The sequence below is a fragment of the Lactuca serriola genome, chromosome 9 (genome assembly GCF_051521515.1).
Source record: "Lactuca serriola cultivar US96UC23 chromosome 9, Lser_US96UC23_V15, whole genome shotgun sequence".
NCBI classification, from domain to species: Eukaryota; Viridiplantae; Streptophyta; class Magnoliopsida; order Asterales; family Asteraceae; genus Lactuca; species Lactuca serriola.
In genome coordinates this window covers 13,405,870-13,420,632 of record NC_136416.1, presented here as the reverse complement: position 1 = coordinate 13,420,632, position 14,763 = coordinate 13,405,870, and the positions used below count along the sequence as shown (strand labels likewise).

The window sequence follows — 14,763 nt, the reverse complement described above, 5'->3', positions numbered from 1 at the left end:
CTTTCAACTTATGAAACAACCACATCGCATCTTGCAATAGTCTTGCAAATGAATTTCAATTGCCACCTTATTTTAGATCTTTCAACTTATGAAAGCCTTGCAAATGAAAATGTGGGCTCCATCACCAACTCATTTCCTCTCTTTGATATAGGAGTTATTGTTATATATGTAATTACAATTATATTATTAAAATGTAATATATAAGTTATTGTTACCTAATTATAGTCATATTCAGTGGCAGACCGTAAGAGGGGTTGGAGGAGGCCATGGGCCCCCCGGTTTTGAGCTTCCTAATACCCAAATATGTATAATATATTCATAAAGTTATCCAACAGTCAAAAAAAATACTAATTTTGCTCATGTTTTTCAATTAAAGAAATAACAAAAAATGTAAACAAAATAACCATGATATACCCAAAGAGATCCAAAAATCACTGCTAAATTTAAGAGATATCTTCTTTCATTAGGGAAAAAAATTAAGAAACTAAAACCATATAAAAATAATCATATGTATACAATTCGTAACTCAAAACTTTGAGTATAAGCAAACCTTAAATTTTACTAATCCCCGCCGATTACCGCTCTTCATCCGATTTCCATCGATTAGTGCTTAGTGCCGGCGTTTAACAAAAACCTGAGATTAAAAACATCTGATTTCCATCGTGTTCTGCTTTCCGTTTCCTTCTCCATTCTTCTCTCCATATGAAGACTAAAAAGGGTACTCTCTTTTCTCTTTCTATTCTCCCACCAAAGTTATTATCTATAAAGTATGATATGAAATATCTTTAAACCTTACATTGCAGGTTTTGTAAAATGTAGGTAGTAGGTAGTAGGCATTGACCTAAGGACAACTATTATTTATAAATTAAAATTATTTATTGATTATTTATTGTTTACTGATAAATTACATATATTGTTTGATAAATTACATATATTGTTTGGTATTGTAAAAATGAAATAAAAAGTTACACAAACAATAAAATATCTATCATGTATCATGGGTTATGTATATGTTATTTAAATCAATATGTATATGTTATTTATTTATAGTGTGAGTCTTATAATTTAAACAAAGTTAAAGAATAAAATTTAAGATAGAGTTTTTCAATGATTTTTTTTTATATTTTTGGTTTTGTTATTTGAAATACAATTTATCGAAAAGATTAGTTTAAAAATAACTTTAAAAGACTTAAAATCCACGAGTTCCACTTTAATCAGCAATACAACGATATTTTTATAAGTTTTAATTTTTAGAGTGCATAATTTTGAACAAATTTTTCTTGTCTTACTATTATGTTTGATATCGCCCCCCCCCCCCCCCCCCAATTATTGTGTTTGTGTTCCGCCCCTGGTCATATTGTTAAAACCTAAAAATAATTAACTAGGTATGTATAACTTTTATTAACTACTTGACAATTTAATATGTTAATATTAATGATTAAATGAATATTTTAAATTTCTAAATTTCTAAATGATTAAATATTTATAAAGTGATAAATGAGATGGCAGTGGGGATCATTTTTGAAAGATGAGTGTTATTGCACTGATATGAGTAGTCATTGCAAAGCTGATGTATCACAATTGAAAGATTGGTGACATTGCACTGATGTGGATGACCTTATAGTCGGTAAACTAGTTGTCATAATAATAATAATAATAATAATAATAATAATAATAATAATAAGTTTAGTATAAGATAAAAAGTCACTAAAATTTTTAATCTAAGCGAAATTGAAAATATCATTAATTGAGTTATAGTCGAGAGACTAACATACTAACAAACTGTTAGAAGAAAACCTAAAATAATAAATTTAGTATAAGATAGGAGAGTCGTTAAACGAAAATCTCTAAGTTAATTTTAATAACGATATAGATAGTCAATTTGGGGAGGCTAAAAGTGTGGTGGAGACTAGAGATGACATATATTCACCAAAACCAATGATTTCAAGAATGAAATCATTTTAAAGGGTAAGTATTTGTAACATCCTAAAATTTATAAATAGTTTGGGTTGATAATGTAAGATATTTTAATAAGTTTTTAAGTATATATTTAAGACATGTAGAATAAATATTCAAAAATACAAAAAAAAAACGCATACAAAACGAGTTTTACGGCAAATCCGTGAGAGTAAAATAGACAATAAACCATGCAAATAGTTTTTTATTACAAATTTAAGTAATCTTTGGAAAAACTATCAGACCATGAAAATGTCATTATTATGAATTTAAAGGCTTTGATTAATACAATGGTATTAGGATAAAATACATCATTAATTTCAGTTGTAATACTAATTAATCTATTTATAAGCATATTGTCCGGATTGATCATGTTGACTTGGTTTTGGATTTGAGCAAAGTTCACCAAGTTGTTTTTTACTTGATAGTCAAATAGCATTATATTGGAATTAATGAAGAGTTTAGGGAATACGTTAAGCAAGGATAATTATGATAAGAATAAAGTATTAATATTGTGTAATTACTACTTTAGTCCGAAAGGAAATAAGAGTTTTTGATTATAATGGGGTAGTTGAAAAAAAATATTTACTAGTGTCCTTATTTATTTACCAAAATAGTGTTTTTCTCATTTTCTTTACTTTTTAGTTTTCTTTTCAGTTTTTTTTTATTTTAAATATCTTATTTTTCTTTTCTTTTTTTCTCTTTTATTCCACCTTTTTATTGCTTTTTATATATTTTTTTTAAATGACAACTATTATTTTAGTTCTTTTTTGTTTTTTTTTAATTTTAAATATCTTATTTTTCTTTGTTTTTATTCTCTTTTATTCCACTTTTTTATTGTTTTTTATATATATTTTTTTAAATGACTACTATTATTTTAGTTTTTTTTACCTTTTTTTACAGTTTTTTTAAATAGCAGTTTTTTTAATCTTTTTTTATGTTTTTTTTTAAATATCCTTTTTTCTTATATAACCTTTTTACCATCAAATTTTCGCCATCAAAAATTAAAAATACAATATAGAAAAATTCTCCCTGTTAATCATATCTATAATAGAATTCATCTACAAAACAAACAAAAAATGATCAAAAAATGATCATGCGAATTTGTGATAGCAAGAAAAAAGAAACATAATGAAATGTTTGCAATCAATTCCATTTACAAAAAAGATTAAAAAAATAAAAAAACAAGCTGTGATTTTCCATCTACAAAAGCAAATAAACAAAAGCAGAAATTGATCAACAATTCGTCTTAACTAGATACATACTGAACTTACATAATAACCTCTCAAAATCCTTCACTAATGAAATTCAGGTATAGTACCTTTGGTGGGAGAAGGGCAGGTGTTGTTCCAAATTAACTACCGATCAAATGAACTATTTCTTATCCAAATGGCCGATAAACTTCACTTTGATCGTACGAAACAATTAATCAATCTTTAATAACTTATAAAACAAACAAATCAATAAAATAGTGTATATTAAAAAAAAATCTATTCAAATTATAAGCTACATAAGTGATCTTATATTTTAATTGGTGGCATTTAATAAAGTATCGTAAATGGTAATAAAAGAAGCATAACTATTAACAATCAAGAGAGGTTAGAGTTCAAGCCATTTAGTCATCTGTGAATGTAACAATATAAAGTAATGTAATAAAAGTAATTAATTTTATTACGTGTAAACATAGACTAGATCATGATATTTAAATTGTATCAAGAGAGGTTAGAGTTCAAGCCATTTAATTGGACACAGTGGCATGCAAGCTTAAAGCACTAGACCAAAAGAATCCAACACCTGCCCTTCTCCTACCAAAGGTACTATAGTGTATCAACATGTAGCTGTTAGTGTCATAGAAGGAAAAATAGTCTTTTCTTACAACATATGATGTCCAAATGCAGGCTGTTAGTTTTTGTACCAATCCTCAAGGAATAGCCCCAAAGAATTATGTCTATCTCTAGTGTTGTGTATCAGTATTTAGCTTCCATTTGGCCTCTTAACTAGATACATAATCAAGAAAAACAGAATGCAGAAGCAAAAAGCAAACAAAAAACTGAAGAACTGGAATCAAGAAAACAAGCAAGAAGAACCTTGAATGGAGCGAAGGGTGGAGGAGTTGCAGGTCACCGGCGACGGAGGAGGAGATGGCAGGCGACAGATGATGGTCGACGTGTGACGAGACGAACGAACCGTTGTTGGAGCCCTAGTTGCGTGGACAGACGATACGGTCGACGTTTTCGATTTTTTTTCTCTTTTCTGTTCTCGTTCCAATCTTCCTGGGTAATTCCTGGGTGATCAGAAGACGTGTTTTTGGTTTTTTAAAAACAATAATTAGTTTTGAAATTAAAATAATACCATTTGGGTAAATATTTTTTAAAGAACCCTAAAATGATAAATATTTTTTCCATTAACTCTATTATGGTTAAAAACTCAAGGAAATAAGCAGCCAACGTGAAAGGTCATATATAAGTTCAGGTGAGTACTTGGTGATTTTTCTCATTTTGGGATACATGGTAAATAAGAAAGTTTTATGCATATGTATATAAATGTTTTCAAGCATTATGTATAATATGAGTTTCTACTCTAATAAATGTATACCAATGCACTTGTGGTACCTCCTTCGCAAGTAAGCTCCGAACGGTTGTCCTATAAATGGGATCAAAGACTCTACCAGGAATGGTACCTCCTTCGCAAAGTAGTTATCAATAAACCAGAGATTCGTTATAGATTGATCCATTTGCGCAGAGTAACATTGTCTTTTATAGACCAAGGCAAGCAGGGTTAAATTAGTCAGATTTCTATTTTCATATATGATTATGCACTACATGTATCATTATAAATGGATTATTTTCCATAAAAGATTACTGTTGAAATAAAAAACAAAGATTTTGATCTGTCTAAAACCTAAGTAGCTCACGAGACCTTTTCGTCTTCCGTACTATATTTTATGCCATATATTTAAGAATCATGTTCGAAGATCTAGAAGGTCTTTTACGGATACTAATAACTAAAAGGCCTAAAAATGAGTATTGAGTCCGTTTAACATGGTTATGTTTGATATGAAGTTGTAATACCCACACCACGTCATCACTTTGAAACAATAATTTTTTACAAAATCATATTTTTGTAAAACGACTTAAAGTTGTATAAATGTTTTGAAAACCATGGTAAATATATCATGTGAAAGTAGGGTGTTACTTGAGAGACTCAATTCCTTAGTTCAAAAGTTGAACAAGATCGATGAATAAACAATTGAGAAAGACTCAATTCCTTTTGTTTCAAAGGTTGCACACACATTTGTTATTTGGTTTATATATTACCAATGGATCAAAATTCGGATACACTTCCCGATGAACCAAGGCCATGTCATGATGAAAATTTATTGATATTTCCAGATAAACCAAAAACCATAATCTAACCCTAAAAGGCTAAAACAGACGAGAGAAACCATATCAAACAACACAAATTGTACAAAGATGAATAAAATTGATCAGAAATCAACATATACACCAATCACCACACCTACTATACTATCCAGCTTCGAATTGTATTATAATGCAATCAAGATTGTCAAAAACTAGAATCCCCATTTTGTCCCTCCCCCTTTTCCTCATATATAAATAAATATAAGCCATCAAACCTGACTTCATTCCATTTCATACAACAAACCCCTACCTACTCTTCTTACTTCTTACTTCTTACTTCTTACTCAACTTCATCATCAAGGCCCTTGGCTTTTGGTTCTGTACACTTGAAAATCAAACAACACAACAGTCTTTCTTTTCCTTTTCCTTTTCCTTTTCCTTTGGTTAAAAGGAAGCTTCACTCCAAAAAGGCTTTGAGAGTAGTCCACCATGTTCACTCATACTTCCCTTGGATCTATAAAACAACGGTTTGCTCCTAACCGTCCTAAGCGGGCCCGACCTGTTCCCATGACTAATCGACGACCCCAAACCGACCCCACCATCAAAACTCGAAGCTGAAAACGCTCTGTTATCCATCTCTTCAAGTGGGCCTGAGCTATAATCCATTGTCATGAACGAAGAAGTTTGACCGTAAGTCAACCGAGGGGTGGCACCACCGCCGGCGTTCCACCAACTGCTGTCAGAAGGGACTTGATCGCCGCCCTTGAAGTCCGACTCCACCACTGAAGAATCCCTTTGTGTAGTACTGTCCCCACACACTTCATCTTTGTCGTTGTATATGAGCTTTAAGGCTTGGACTACTTCACCCATGAAAGGCCTTTGGGTTACCTCCGGGTGCACACACATGGATGCGATTGCTGCCACTTTTGCCATGTCATCGAAGTCGTAGGTCCCGAATAAACTCGGGTCCACTAACTGTTGTAGTCCTTCTCGGGTTGTGAGAAGCGGGCGGGCCCACGTCACGAGGTTTTCTTCACCTGGTGGTTGCGACATGTCCACGGGTTTTCTTCCGGAAAGAAGCTCCAGAAGCACAACACCATAACTGTACACGTCACTTTTCACTAGTAGATGCCCCGTCATCGCATATTCAGGTGCAACATAACTGCAGTACAGATTAAAACAAAAATGATTAAATAACAGATAATAAGAAGTAGATCTTAATCCAATTGCATATTTGAAAGAGAATAATATGGTACCCGAAAGTTCCCATGACACGGGTAGAAATATGACTACTCCCTTCTGTGGCTTCTCTTGCTAACCCAAAATCTGATACCTTGGGAGTAAAGTCATCTTCTAGAAGAACATTGCTGGCCTTAAAGTCACGATGAATTACACGCGGATTTGAATCTTCATGAAGATAAGCCAAACCTCTCGCTGCACCAAGAGCAATCTTCAACCTACCATCCCAATCAAGAGGCCCTCTCTCCTTATCCACACCTGAAGCATAATCCACATCACATATTACCAAATTTCATATAATATTACAATAATAATAATAATAATATTATTGACGTACCATGCAAATGAGACTCAACGCTGCCATTAGGAACGAGTTCATAAACCAAGCAGCGTGTGCGGCCTTCAATGCATATACCGATGAGTTTTACGAGGTTACGGTGATGTAAGCGGCTTAGCATCTCCACTTCTGCAATGAATTCCCGATCACCATTTTGGTTGTTATCTCTATTCAGTAATTTTACAGCAACTTCAGACCCATCTTCTATGATTCCATGATAAACACATCCAAATCCTCCTTCACCCAAGATCTTCTTGGAACTGAACTTTTCAGTTGCCTTGTCAAGTTCGGCTAGTGTGAAGGTTTTCACAGAGAGGAGGGAGGTAGGCATGGCAGAGACAATGGATAACGTGGAGTTTGAATATGGATCACCTGATAACATTGCTCCAAGTCCTACTTTTCACCAAATAATTATCATGGTATTGGTAACTAACTGTAATGATCAAAGTCAAACTAAGAAAGTGAAATGTATTATGGATATATATATAGACTTACCACGTCTTTTGCTGGATGGGGTTGTGAAAACAGGACCCACAGCGTTTGATGATCTACCAACCCTTCTGTACTTTAAGAAGACAGAAATTGCTGCAAGGCAAACAACCAAGAGTACCACTGCAGATAAAGTAATAACAAAAATGGTTTTAGGGTTCATGCTCTGACTTTTTCCTACAAAAGTTGCAGTGAGAGGGATCTGTCTGTTTCCAGGACTTCCATTTGGTCCACTCCCGGGGTGATCTCCATCTCCGTATGGTGGTGAAGAAGGAAGCCCTGATACATACACATATAGTAACTTTATATAATTAGAAACCAAGTAGTAAAAAAAACAAGAGAAAGAGTAAAAAAGGAATCTTTACCTGGATAAGTGATATACACGACCTCATAATCTCCAAAAAGGGTTCTATTTAAAGAGAGTTTCTTGCGCCAAATCTTATCGTATGTGAGTAAAGCAGTGGTGTTATCGAATTTTTCTCCTAATGGAACTAAGTTTATATCGACTGCTGTTTTTTCTTGATTTTGACTATCGGCACTGGCGCCTGTTATGACCACTTGGCTTTGTGTTAAGTAAGTGCCTGTTGCAATCTCGATTTCAAGCTCATTCACAACGGGAAAGACCGCATACACGGAAACTTGTAAAAGCAGTCTGACTTTCATTGGAAAAACACAACCGCATGGTGATCCAATGGGAGTTGAAGTCAGTGGCTCAGAACAGGTTTGATCGCAACCTGTCAGATATCATTTTACAAATTATAGAAATTATGAAAAGTTAAATTATAGTTATGCAGCAGATAATGTATGATGATTCATGCCTGGTACAGGGGATGGAGATGGAGAGACTGCATGGGTGATCTTCCCATTACGGAAATGATGGTGATGTCGCCTTCTTGAGCTGCCAACAGGAGGGCTAGCAACAGGGCCTATTATATGTTATTTTATACAAAAAAAAGAAAATTAATACAATATTCAGTTAAAATAAATAATACTACACATGAATGATGAAGCCTGGCTACAAGTACCTTGAATTGTTGGAGAAGGAGAAGGAGCAGCAGGTACATTTGAAGGTTTTGTAAAGGCCACGGGTGGATGTATATGTGATGCTATAGATGGAATTGTTGCACTCATTGACATGAACCTCACTGAAAACAAAAAAGAAAGGATCGTTAGCTTAATGCAGTTGTTCTACTAATGTAACCTGATGTTTAAACAGTTTTGCAATTCATATGCCTTGGTTAACGTGGTAGCCAACATGTAACGCATGTTATATACAATTAAAATTTGATTTTACATTAGCACATTTCCAAATTTGAAACTATACCTTTGTGCTATTAGAGAAACAAAATAAGTAACTTATCATATGCATATCACCATTTCAGTAATATTGACATAGAGTATCTAAGTTTATGCAATCTTTGCATGATATTCATTTTGCAATAAGAGGTGGTTAAGCATGAAACAATTCATTCGTTAAGACTTAAGAAGACTTAAACAAGATGGAAAAAGGTATGGTATGGAAAGAGCAAAGATGATTACAAATTGTATTTTTCTAATCATAATATTTCCATCTTTGAAGAAGGAATGAAACTGATACCTTTGAGATGTTCAAAATCATGTTTCCTCACAAACAGAGGTTGGCTTGGCAGTAGAGAAGGAGATAAATTGATGTTCAGGAAAGGAATGCCTGGAAAGGAAGTAAACAAACTTTCCCAATTAGAGGACATAACATTCATTCTCATCAAATTAAAGAACAAAGGTCAAGTCACTACTGACTGTAACTAATAACCACTGCAAGGCTACACAAGAAATATCAAAACACAAAATGCTCATCAATCATTAACACATGTAGATGATGATACTTCACTCTTTTCCATCTAGTTATCAAACTAGTCAACAGTAATCTATAATAAACAACTATTACATTCTTCATCAAAAAGGAAATCATTTATTTATAGGAACTTCAATTTTCAGTTAATACTTTCTCTTGCTTATACCGTATTTCCTGGATTACAACTCACATATGTTAGTTATTTATATCACTACGCGTTCGACAAATGCATGGTGCGCTTATTTCATCAGTTAAATACATGCAAACTTTTATGCGTATTAAAATACATGGAATTTCAAAGGCAACTAAATATCATCAGCCTACCAAATTAACATACTCATTGGGTTGTGGATATTGCAATGTAGAATGGAAGGTGTTATCAAACAAACACACATATAGAAAGTGCAATCTAAATAACCTCCAATAGTCTTTTTAGTAATCCAACTTTTCAACAACAAAAAAAACTTCTATAGAAAAATAGCAAATGGTAATAGTCAGGTTAATATACAATCAGTGTTGCCAATTGGATATACAGCATTGTCTTAACCCACAACCACCCTACAGGGATATTTAACCATGAAAACGATTATATATTCATATTGAAAAGAGGTGCATTTTGACTTTAAAAGTCAATTGGGTTACTGTAGCAATCAAAACTGATATTGAATTTCAAACCAAATGAATAATGTTGCTAGCCACATAAATCCTTATCACAAGTCGAGCACACCACATAGTACAATAATGATTTTTGTAAATTATTGATACAATCAACAACAATTGTGCAATTTATGCATTAGGCTGACACCAAATCGTAATCTACTCTTGTTCAAGGAAGTGAGGGTTCGAAGAGAATATACTATTCCCAAATTAAGCAGGTTCTCACGAAACATACAATAAGAACATATGATTATATCAAAACAGATAAGCCACGATTTTCACTGAGAGATAAGTAATCAACTGTCGGCAGAGCCAAAGTGCAGTCAATTCGCGATTTCTATACACAGCTCTAGAATTCATTTGGCCATTTTTTCTTCGGCGCAACTCACCTAAGGACTAAGTAAAAGTATAGAACCCTAAATAATTAAAAAGGACAAAAAGAAAAGAAGCCAATTCTAGCTTTATTACCGTAACTAACTGTAGGAGAACCGAGAGTGAGAAGAGGAAAAATAAACAACAGCATCACAGTAGTAGACATTTTGTAATCGAACACATAAACACCATTGTCAAAACGCTAAAGCTTGATTTAACAATGCAGCACTGAACTCCAAGCTAGGGTTTTGCTCTCTTAGTGAATTCCACCGACAAAGACCTCCGTCGAGTCCTTCAACAAAACGTAAATACACCATTATTCACTTCACTTCCAGAGTAATATCAAGTGAAAACTAAGCTCAAATACCGCAATGTAGATCCATAAAATGCGGCGAAAATCAGAAGCAAATGAGTTGTAGATACAGAAACCGAGTGAACTAGAGAAAGATACGGAGATCTAATGAAAAAAACAGTTGTTAGATCTTGAAGAGAATTGAACAAAAAGGGTTTTTAGAATGTGTTTTGCGTGTGTGTGTGAGAGAGATGACGAACAATGACAGCATTCGGCTGGAGGAAGAGGGATAGAAGAAGCAGGGAGATGAAAAGAGGGAGGGGTCTGCGAGTGATGTGGGGTCGATTTATTATTGCACGCTCCAGCTCTAGCAGGCTACATAATGAGTGTCTAACCGACGCGCTGTATTTAAGCGCGTGTATAAACTACTGAAAAGGAAAAGACTGAACGCGGATTAAAATAAAAGAATAGAAACCTCTTTTTTGTTTTTTGGGATAAATTGTTAATACACCTTTAAGACACTTTTGTTGACTTTAGTCTTCTATCTTGTAAGACTGTAAGTAAGATACCCTAATCGGTGGGATGTATTTTATGTATTGAATTATTTTATGACCAAAAACCGTTTAGTTAGATAGATATAATTAATTTTTTATTTTAAAGAAAGACATTGATTAAAGTAACCTAACGAGGCAGTTAACAAAAATATCGATCATTTGAATTATTTTTTATAAGATAACCCCATATTTTGGAACCAGATATTCTAGAGTATCATTTTGGATTTGAGATTTGAAGAGTGTTTGAGATTTTATTTTGATTCTATTTTTAGATAAAATGACTTATTGACCGATAACGATAAAAAATTGAGTTTTTAAAAAAAAATATTTGGATTAATTTTTACCCTTGAAACAAATCAATAAGTTGTTTTTTTAATGTTTGCCTTATCTTAAGGGTATTTTAAGGTAATATTGATTTTTATAAGTCAAAAGTCATAACGAGTTTATAAAAGTTACAAATTCTAACTTTTTAAAATCTTTTTTAAAGGTTAAAGAGAAGTTGTTTTAAAAGTTTTTTTCTTTTTTCCAAACAAGTTTTTTTGACTTGTTAGACTTTTTAAAATGCCAATAAGTCAATAAGTTATTTTTAGATGAAATACCAAACACCCTCTTGATCATTCCACAAATAACTACATTTTTAATGAAGTCTAAATATCCACTCAAGTCACCATCATCTATGTTACACACCATATTTATTGAGCATCTCTTACAGTGGAAATTAGCAATGTTCTTAGTTGCATTAAATTATTTCCAACTGAACTTGTTTCGAAGAGATGGCTTGAGAGCACAGCACATTTCAGATGCTTTATGTGGAGAAGGGTCGTTTGTAGCCACATATCTCTTATATGTAATCACTACAATGGTTAATTTGTGGTTAGGGGAAGATATCCATCGAGTTTGGCAAAAATTTGTTCCTCTTACGACGTTTCTAAAACCTGACAATGGAATATGACATATTACATCAGGCACTATATTGATGTATTAGTTTCCAGTGTTGTCATAAAAGGTGTTGGTAAAGAAATAACAACAATACCTTTATGATTTCCACTTTCAGGTGATGTTGAGGTTGTGTTAATTAGTGTTAATAGGGTGTTGAATGAATGTCACGCTAATGAGTGTCTTGCAATGCTTACAGTAATGCATTTAATCTGGTGGAAATATCAATATTACTTCATAAGGTCAGATTGAGGTGTCACTATATCTCTTTTTCGATAGAATTCTCATATAAACATGCATCGAGGTAGTATTTTTTTTTGGGGGGGGGGGTGTATATGGTCCATGACTAGGTTCAACAAAGCGGCACTTTGGGACCACTTTTTTCTCTCGTATTGCACCCGTTTGTGCATAAGCTTAGAGACAAATGCAAGCTTTCATGCATGGTATCTTGATGATTTAACAGTCATTATGGATCCAAAAAAAGTGACAAATGTTGGACATTATTAAAGAGACCGGTCTATAGTTGGATCTTGAACGGAATATAAATTTATTTTAGCCTTTATATGATGATAGAAAGCTTTGCAAGGGTTTATTCTATATAAACATTAAGAGACGTTTATTAGGGTTGGAGCTTCTTTGGGGGGTGTTACCAATGTCGGTCTAACCATACTTAGGGCACGGACCAAAAGCAAAATTGAGGGCCCTCAGATAACAAAAATCAGGAGACAATTAGAACTTACCGAAGACATGACATTAGATATGAGAATATAGAGGCTTAGAATCAGGGTAATGGAGTAATTTTGGCAAATTATAGGGTCTAAATCCCTCACTTGTATGTGTTTGTACGGACTATGTTTTCTTTATTTCTATTGTTTCCTTATTCTCTTTCAGCATGCATGATATATATATATATATATATATATATATATATATATATATATATATATATATATATATATGCTAAAGATTTATTGTGTTTTTGTACCTTGTCTTCGACCCACCACTTTTTGTCTCTTTTATCTCGGGATGACGTCTTTTACGTAGGGATATTTATGCAGGAACATTCAGAATGGACATGATTACCACTTTCGTTATTATTTTATATAGTGATTTGTATTCGTTTTATTTTGTTTTTGCGAAAAGTCTTCTACATAAGCAGTTTTCTCAACCTTACGGTTGGGTCGTCGACCATCCAACCTCTCCTTAACCCATTTGTATGGGACTGGGGTAATATTATTGTTGTTTAAAAACATTAATGGCATGATCTTAATGATGTAGGAAAGTTAAGCTTAGTTGGGTGAGATGGTTACTACACGCAAGCCTTACAATTTCTACTATGTAATTAATTTTCTTTATCTAGATTCTTGTTGGTGTTTATAAAGTTATCGTTATAAAAAAAAGCTTTAAAGACATTAATGACATGAACAAGGTCTAGTAAAGCACTTCAATGTATGTTGATCGATACTTATATGTGTAATCGGGTATGTAAATTTCCAAAACACTTGTGACTTTTTTTGGTTCACATAGAATTGAAGGAATTCAAACCTATTACACATTTAGATAATAAAAATAAAATAGAATTGGAATGTCACCGATGACAATTAACACAATTACCATTTATAGATTTTGAAATTTATATATATTATGAATGGAGGTCGGTCAAAAATCATCCCCACAACCATAACCTTTTGATCTTTTTTTTTGTTCAATCTCAGTCACTCTAATTGATTGTTTATGGTTACCTCTTCCCAAAACCTATCTCGTATCATCTTCTTCTTCCTTAAGTGGTTGTTTGGATCAAGGAGGAAGTGGTTGTTTGGATCGAGGAATTGCGTGAGTTGGGAGTTAGGGAAAATTCCCAACTTTGGGTTCGTGTCATCTTGGTGTCAGCTAGCTGGCTTTGGGAGGGGGACCCAGGGTGGGGTTCCAGTCATGATTCGAGTTCGGATGGAGAGTTGGTTAGGTGTGTGTTTGAATATGGACGACGTTCGGATTAATAGATTAGCGATAAGGCATTGGACGGTGGTAGTCGTAGCGTGGAAGTGTTGTAAGACTGCGAGATAGCTGTAGCATTCACTAGTGGTCAGTTAGGATGGGAGTGTTGTAAGACTGCGGGGTAGCCGTAGCATTTGGTCAGTTAGTGTGGGAGTGTTGTGAAAGATCTAGTATGATCAAGAATCATATTAAAATTGTTGGTTTATTTCATTATAGTAGTGAATTGACATTTTTTTAATATGATATGGCAATCAATTTGAAACTTCTATAATTACCTAAAAGTAGTATCGATTGAAGGCAAACGGGCAACAAGCTGCGTCGCTAGCCCTTTTTGGATGGCAAAACCTATTCTTTTGAAAACAACATTTGTGGATCTAGGAGATATGACATTAGAATGCATGACTCGTTGGACTCTGTTAAGGAGCTCCACCGCCTCTGGTGCGAGAAAACCAAATGTATCGAATGCAAAAGGAACAAACACATGTTGATTTTCTCTACATGCATTGTCGTGCTTTACCACTTTGCATGCAGCGGCTTTCAAAGCGGCATGCCCAGCTACGAAACCTCCGCTCCCCAAACCAACGAGAGGAGATACACCAGTAAGATCCACGCACGCATGCTTCCCTCCTATCCATCCAAAGACCAAAATGTCAGCCGGTCTAAGTGTGGACTTGCCATCCTGCGGGTCCGTCAAAAAGTTCACTGGCGCTTCTTTCTTCACAGATATACCAGCACGCCGACAA

At 33.7% G+C, this 14,763-nt stretch overlaps 1 protein-coding gene across 2 annotated transcripts; it reads right to left on the bottom strand.

Moving 5' to 3' along the window:
* Positions 1-5,419: 5,419 nt before the first annotated feature.
* LOC145072120 (receptor-like serine/threonine-protein kinase ALE2) lies at positions 5,420-10,872 on the bottom strand. Of its 2 annotated transcripts, XM_079018505.1 has the most exons (10): positions 10,611-10,872; positions 10,340-10,535; positions 8,981-9,070; positions 8,409-8,528; positions 8,202-8,309; positions 7,749-8,117; positions 7,390-7,662; positions 6,895-7,290; positions 6,575-6,815; positions 5,420-6,480 (listed from the first exon to the last, which is right to left on the bottom strand). In XM_079018505.1, exons 2-10 carry the CDS (start codon positions 10,407-10,409, stop codon positions 5,763-5,765), a joined length of 2,385 nt encoding a protein of 794 aa, XP_078874631.1. In that variant the 5' UTR covers positions 10,410-10,535; positions 10,611-10,872; the 3' UTR covers positions 5,420-5,762. The 2 variants fall into 2 exon arrangements, with proteins under 2 accessions (XP_078874631.1, XP_078874632.1); XM_079018506.1 differs by having other exon boundaries at positions 6,895-7,287; positions 10,340-10,870.
* Between the last annotated feature and the right edge of the window lie 3,891 nt (positions 10,873-14,763).